This window comes from Lactuca virosa, chromosome 8 (genome assembly GCF_052849685.1).
Source record: "Lactuca virosa cultivar CGN04683 chromosome 8, Lactuca_virosa_CGN04683_v6, whole genome shotgun sequence".
Lineage (NCBI taxonomy): Eukaryota > Viridiplantae > Streptophyta > Magnoliopsida > Asterales > Asteraceae > Lactuca > Lactuca virosa.
In genome coordinates, this window is record NC_136433.1 from 125,702,760 (window position 1) to 125,710,319 (window position 7,560).

Genomic DNA, 7,560 nt, shown 5'->3' on the forward strand with positions numbered 1-7,560 from the left:
TCATCCAGACTTACCAATGTCTCATCACTGATAAGTGTCTCACCTTCCGCAGTAATATGGAAACCATAGTAGTGCTCAGGTGTATTCCTAGCCCTTGTGGAACGCCTCAGAGGTACAGACTCGTCAATTGGATCAACAGGAGTTTCCTCCTCAAGTTGACTGCTAGGGTTTGAGGTTCCTTCACCACTTGACTCCTGAATTTCTTCAAGGTCAATTTGCCTCCCACTGTTTCCTTGGCTTATGAACTCTCTCTCTCGAAAGACACCCCTCCTTGCTACAAAGACCACATTCTCACTAGGTCTGTAGAAGAGGTAACCAAAGGATTTCTGTGGGTAGCCGATGAAAATACACCTCTCACTTCGAGGTTCGAGCTTGTCGTGAGTCTCGCGTCTCACGAAAGCTTCGCAACCCTAAATCTTGATGTGGACTAGACTAGGAACGTTTCCAGTCCACATCTCGTGAGGTGTTTTGACAACCTTCTTTGTAGGGACCAGATTAAGGATATGGGCGACAGTCTCTAAGGCATACCCCCAGAATGAGATTGGTAGCATAGCTCGACTCATCATGGAACGAACCATGTCTAACAAGGTTCGATTACGCCTCTCAGCTACACCATTCAATTGTGGTGTCATGGGAGGTGTCAATTGTGAGACAACCCCACATTCCCTGGGATAGTCGAGGAGCTCTGTACTAAGATACTCACCACCACGATCGGATCGAAGCATCTTAATGTTCCTGCCCAATTGATTCTCTACTTCCTGTTTAAACTCTTTAAACCTATCGAAAGTCTCTAACTTATGCTTGATTAAGTAGACATATCCATATCTACTATAATCATCTGTAAAAGTCACATAATAACGATTAGTATCCCTTGTGGCAGTTTTGAAGGGTCCACACACATCCGTGTGTACTAGATCCAACAAACCTTCACCCCTAGCACAAGAACCTGTGAAGGGTGACTTTGTCATTTTTCCAAGTAAGCATGATTCACAACTATCATCTGAATTTAGGTCAAATGACTCCAAGACTCCATCTTTTTGGAGTTGGCCTATGCGTTTCTTGCTTACATGTCCAAGACGACAATGCCATAATGATGCTTTATCCAAGTTATTATCATTAGTAGAATCAATGCACAACACATTATTTCCTAAATTATCTACAACAGACACAACTTCATACACACCATCACAAGGTAATGCTTTAAAATAAAACACATTATTAAAGAAAGCATTTATTCCACCAACTTCATTATCAAAAGAAAAGGTAAACCCTTGTTTGTACAAAGCGTGAAAGGAAATAACATTTCTTGCCATTTCAGGCGAATAACAACATTTATTCAAATCTAAAGTAAACCCACTACTTAGCAACAAAGTATAAACTCCAATCTTGGTGACAGGTGAAACTTTCCTATTTCCCATAATCAAGTTTATCTTTCTATGCTCCACATTCTCACTTCTTCTTAGTCCCTGCAAATCAGAACAAATATGAATACCACAACCGGTATCAAGGACCCAAGAGTTAGAATAAGGTGAGTTATTAGATAATATAGTGTAAATACCTGCATGGTTGGGTTTCACTTTCCCATCCTTCAAATCTTGCTGGTACTTCGGGCAGTTCCGCTTCCAGTGTGCCTTTTCATGGCAATAGAAGCATTCAACCTCTTTTGGGTCAACAGAAGGAGTGACGAAACCTTTCTTGGTTCCGCTTGAAGAGGAGCCATCAAGGGTCTTACCCTTGGTACCATTCGAAGGGTTCTTCCTCTTCTTCCCTCTACCTTTCCCTATTGCCAGGACAGGTGCGGAGTTTTGAGTAGGAGTAGGAGTGGTAACAACTGACTTACCTTTAAGACCTGATTCTGCGGTCTTCAGGAGTCCTTGAAGTTTGTTGAGGGTGACTTCTTCCTTGTTCATGTGGTATGTCATGCGGAATTGATCATAACACGATGGTAAGGAGTGCAAAATGATATCTATTGCTAACTCCTCTGGAAAGTTCACATTAAGTTTCAGCAAACGGTCCACATACCTTTGCATTTTCTGCATGTGGCCCGTGATGGGTTCACTATCCTTCATCCTGGTTGTTATCATGGAGGAATTGATTTCATATCGCTCTTGACGAGCACTCTGATGGTAGCGGTCCATCAAATCCTGGTGCATCTCAAAAGGATAGTAGTCCTCATAGGACTTTTGGAGCTCGGCTGTCATAGTGGCCATCATGATGCATGCCACTTTGGTAGCATCTCTTTCATGTGCCTCATATTCAGGAAACTCCTCAGGAGTAGCAGTTGGCTCATGTACCTTAAGTTCCTTGTCAAGAACATATTCTTTTTTCTCATACCGAGTGACCATCCTGATGTTCCTGATCCAATCTGTAAAGTTGGATCCATCAAAGATGACTCTCCCACAAAGGTTCATGAGAGAGAAGGAGCCAGTAGGGTTTGAGCCAGGAGCAACATTGTTGGTAGACATATGAAAAGAAGAAAAGACAAGTTTAGTTTAGATATAAAGATAGTCCTTAATAAAACACCCAAATGTAATATTAAGGCTAGGATCCAATCACAATATATTATAACTTAGAAGAGGGATGCCGTAATCTAAGCTAAAAGATATTTGAAAGGTAGGTGAATGACGATTCACCAATTTCAACCATGAAAACGAAATATAAATTATTAGGTTTTATTTGGTTTTTTAGAAACTCCTAGATTCTTTTGAGATTCATTGAACTTTTCAATGGCATGTTTCAATCTCGAGTGTGCCCTTCAGGTTCTGTGACTGGGATACCGAGGATCATAAAACAAGGTGTGAAGTAACCATACAAATTACTTGGTACCCTTAATGTTTTTCACTTAATCGATGTGCCGGTTAACCACAGGCGCTCCACCGACCTATGAAAAACCTTAAGTCACCCTTTGCCTACCTTGTTAAGTCCAAGTTAGTGTGCCGGTTAACCACACACGCTCCACTAACGACTTAATCAAAGTGCAAAGTGTAATTTCATGGGTTAGCACCTTATTCACATTTTCCTAAAGTAACTAAGATTGGGAATTTATAAAACATTTAGTTACTTTATAATAATCATTATACTTTTAATGAGAATTTTAAGTCATTGTCCTACCCGTTTGGCTAACGACCCTCCACCAGTCAGGGAAGCGGTGGGTGAGAGTGGACACCCATTAAGCTGCCATTTTATAGGCAACAACCTTATACCCCCCTTATAGACCGGCTTCGTGAATGAGGCCTACTAATGGTAAAACGACTTGATCTTATACATATATATATATATATATATATATATATATATATATATATTATTAAACTTATAATATTATAAAGTATAAGGGTTGAATTTTAACTTTTAAAGACCTAGGGGTTGGAACTAAAGTTTATTAAGATGACTTTACATGTTCCAAAACTTGAGGGCAAGTTTTGTAACTTAACAAAACCTTTCAATTCATAACTTATGAGTTATTAAAATGAAGACTCTTCATTTTTGTAACTTGTGTGTTCTTTTAATGGAATTAATACAAAAAGACCTTTGGTTATCCATAACTTGAGGACAAGTTATGGACTCCATTAAAACACATAAAGATCATGAATTCAGCATTAAACAAGTAATTCCTATGATCTATCAAGAACTCATAAGAACATGAATTAATCATATCAAAATTTCAAGAACATATGAACACATATAATCATGTAATTTTGATATTAGCCATTGTAAATGGATTAGAACAACCATTACACCAACTAAAACAAGTTTTAAAACACCAAAACAGTTTAGGGTAATGTTTCTAGTCCATTTCCAGCAGCAAAACTCGAAAAACTGCACTCAAGGGCTTCTACTCGTCGAGTGCGAGAACCTAATCGACGAGTAGGATGAGTTTGGTCATGGAATCGTCGAGTCCCCCCATGGACTCGGCGAGTTCATGCGTCAGAATGCATAAAAACGAGTTTTTTTTCACAATTTTTTATCAAGTATCAAAACAAACAAACCTAGGCTCTGGTACCACTGAAGGGTTTTGAGCATTTCTAACACTCCTAAGTGTACATGCAACCCTAGAAAACCTTGGATCTATGTTTGTCTAAAATACATGCAAAATACTTTTTCCAAGGTTCATAATCCTATCTAGCATACATGGGGAACTTTAATCATAAAAGATAGCTAGAATTACATACCTTGTTGTTGATTTGATTCCTTGCAAACCTTGAGAGCCTAGCACCCCAAGTGTGATGCCTCAAATGTTTCACACAACACCAAATGCTCTTGGAATGACTTTGAGAATGTATAACACTTGTAAAAATCGGCTTGCCCTCTCTTGCTCTTAGTGTGTAGCCGATTTTGGTGAGTATCATGTTCCTTATATAGTGTGTCACATCTAGAGTTACACCATGTAAACCCTAATGTGACATGACTCTTCATTTTCATGACCCATGGGTTTGTAACTCCCATGGAGCCTCCAATGGGTTTAACCTAACTTGCTAATCCATGGAGCCTTTTAGCCCACTATACAAGTTATGGATGATTTACATAATCAACCCATATATTTAATTAGTCTCCTTTTTGATCACTTAATTAATTCTAGATTAATTCTTGATCAATACTAATTAAATAATATTATTAATATATTAGAACTTATAATATATTAATAAACCACAAGTGTTATTTCTCTCATTTAGTCTATCCACTTGCATGATGCCATGCAACCTAAATGGACCATGCCGGGTCGGGTCAAGTACATACCAGAAATAGTTATGGACTTAGACACCTTATCCAACAGTTTGTCCACGAAGGTATCCTAAACACTAATTCATAACCATTTCGATCAACAACTAACAAAACATGTCAAATTTAAGAACCCTAGAAATCATGTACTTTCAAAAACGGGTTTTTTTTCCAGAAATTAGGACCATATAACATCTAAAGGTTGAGCCTTTAACAGAATTAGGAGTGAAAATTGTTACCTTGTGTGAAGATTTTGGAGAAATCAAGAGAAGAATGAAGATGAAAGCTTGAGAGAGTTTATAACGGCGTGTAGAGACGGCTGTTGTGTGGAATGAGAATGATGTTTCAATTAGGGTTAAAACCCTAATTTTACCGAATTGTAAAATTATTTTTTTCAGTAAATAAGACCGACACGTCGAGTAAGGGTACCGACTCGTTGTGTCATGTCGCGGGTCCATTTTTCTGGATACGTAAGGACTCGTCGAGTAGGTGGCCTAACTCGGCAAGTCTGTTAATGTGTTTGAAAATTTTTCTAAAAACTTCACTTTTCTTAAAAACTTGTCTTAAAAACTTTTCTTAAAATATTAACACCACACCCCACACTCATGCCTAGCTTGTCCTCAAGCAATCATTTGTAGACAATTAGGAAGAATTGGATAGAAAAATCCTAAGAATATCGAAAAATAAAAAACGAAAAATAGAATGGGAAAAGGAAAAGAAAGTAAACTCTCGTAATGGGTTGCCTCCCGCCAAGCACTTCTTTTTGAGGAGTCTTTAGCTGGACTCCTTTCCGCTCTATGTTGGTGCGGTTTCTTCCAAGTCCAACTCTTCTTCAATTCTCTCGTCTTGTGGCATTCTTTCTTCGTATCTCTTAACCCGATGCCCATTGACTTTAAAGCTCGATCCGTCTTTGCTCCATAACTCAATCACACCATAAGGATAGAAATGCTTAACTGAAAAAGGCCCGGTCCAACGAGTGCGTAATTTTCCCGGAAAAAGTTTAAGTTCTGAATTGTATAATAGCACTTTTTTTTCTTCCTCAAACTCTTTATTTCCTTTCAACCTTGCATCATGCCATCTTTTGGTCTTATCCTTATAAATTAATGAGTTATAATAAGACTCATTCCTCAATTCTTCCAAGGCATTCATTTGCAAATGTCGATTTGCACGCAACTCATGTGGCTCAAAATTGCATGTTTTCAAAGCCCAATAGGCTTTATGTTCAAGTTCCACGAGTAGATGGCAATTTTTACCATCCACTAGTTTATAAGATATGGTTCCAATGGGTGTTTTGAATGTGGTTCTAAACGCCCAAAGTGCGTCATCCAACTTGTCCGCCCAATCTTTTCTATTATTCCCCACCGATTTTTCCAATATTTGTTTTAGTGCCCTATTTGTAATTTCGGTTTGCCCAATTGATTGTGGATGGTAAGGTGTTGAAAATCTATGGTGTACCCCATATTTGTGCAACACCTTTGCTAGTTGATCATTAGCAAAGTGGGTTCCCCGATCACTAATTAACACTTTAGGCACTCCAAATCTTGAAAATAATTTCTTTAAGAATTTCACCACCACTCTTGCATCATTAGTGGGTAATGCTTGTGCTTCCGCCCACTTTGACACATAATCCACCGCCACTAGTATATATTTGTTGCCTTTGGATGAAGGAAATGTTCCCATGAAATCTACACCCCATACATCAAAGATTTCACAAACTTGAATATTCACTTAGGGCATTTCATTCATTGCCGATATATTACCCGTTCTTTGGCAAGCATCACACTCCTTTATGTAAGAAGCCTGATGTGCGTAAAATGCACTGGTTTTATTCCTACTCTAAAAATATAGATTTAGCACACAAAGGCAGTGAACCTATCTTTTAGTGGTATAGTTGAATAAGTAGGGTGTCGAACTCAGGGAATGGAAATTAAACTAATAACTAATTTTAACTAAACAAGTAATAAAAGTAAAGGGTTTTCTCTAGTTTTACAAGACTAGAAACTTAAACACACCACCTAACACGTAATTAACTAATCAACTAAAACAAGTAAAAATTCATCAAATTTGATAAAAGGGTTTCTGTTTAGGTCCAACCAATTCACTCCTATGGTTAATTTTATGGTAAAGTAATAAATTAGTTGTTATTGGTTACCAACTATAGTGATTAGATTCGCATTCGCTATTACCAACCCTTAGGAAATTAATCAATTCAAGCAGTGATCAAGTGTTTAAACTAATTAACTTCCTAGTTCAATTATTTGGATTAAATAAGATTTGTAATTGGTTAATCAAATTAGTAATTCAACTAACCTCTTGTTTGTTGGTGTCTCAAACAAGCTCACACATTAATTTACCCATTCTCTAATTAATCCTAGTTTCATATTCACTAATCCTAGGCATATAATGAAGTGTTCACATAAATCATATGACGTAAACAATTAAGAGATGTTCATGCAGCCTAATTGTCTTCCTATTAACAGAAAATAGTTATGGTTAATGCATAAGGGTCTTTAACAAATTTAACTTAATAAATCACCAATAATCAATCAATCAAAGTATAAATCAAACCATAGGAGTAATTTGGTCTTTCCTAAACAGAAACTACGAAAATTCAGCTCATGATTACAGTAAAAGAAAAGATAAAAACGAATTTAGTTGATCTAAACATGATTCACTTCTAAGAATAAGTGGAAAATTTAACCTAATTCGCCTTGAGTCTTCTAAAGATCAAAGAGTAGGGTTCTTCTGGTCTCCAAGGGTTTCCTTAGTCGCAAGTAATTCTCCAGAGATGCCAAAAAACTCCCTAATTCGGAATTAGATCCTCTATTTATAATTATCTCA

At 37.3% G+C, this 7,560-nt stretch overlaps 1 protein-coding gene across 1 annotated transcript; it reads right to left on the minus strand.

Annotated features, from left to right (window-relative positions):
- Positions 1-5,514: 5,514 nt before the first annotated feature.
- LOC145130818 (uncharacterized) lies at positions 5,515-6,399 on the minus strand. The gene has a single exon (XM_079065578.1). It carries the CDS (start codon positions 6,397-6,399, stop codon positions 5,515-5,517), a length of 885 nt encoding a protein of 294 aa, XP_078921704.1.
- Positions 6,400-7,560: the final 1,161 nt, after the last annotated feature.

Coding starts and splice junctions, on each gene's coding strand:
- LOC145130818 (XM_079065578.1), bottom strand. CDS start 6,399: ATGGGAACATTTCCTTCATCCAAAGGCAACAAATATATACTAGTGGCG.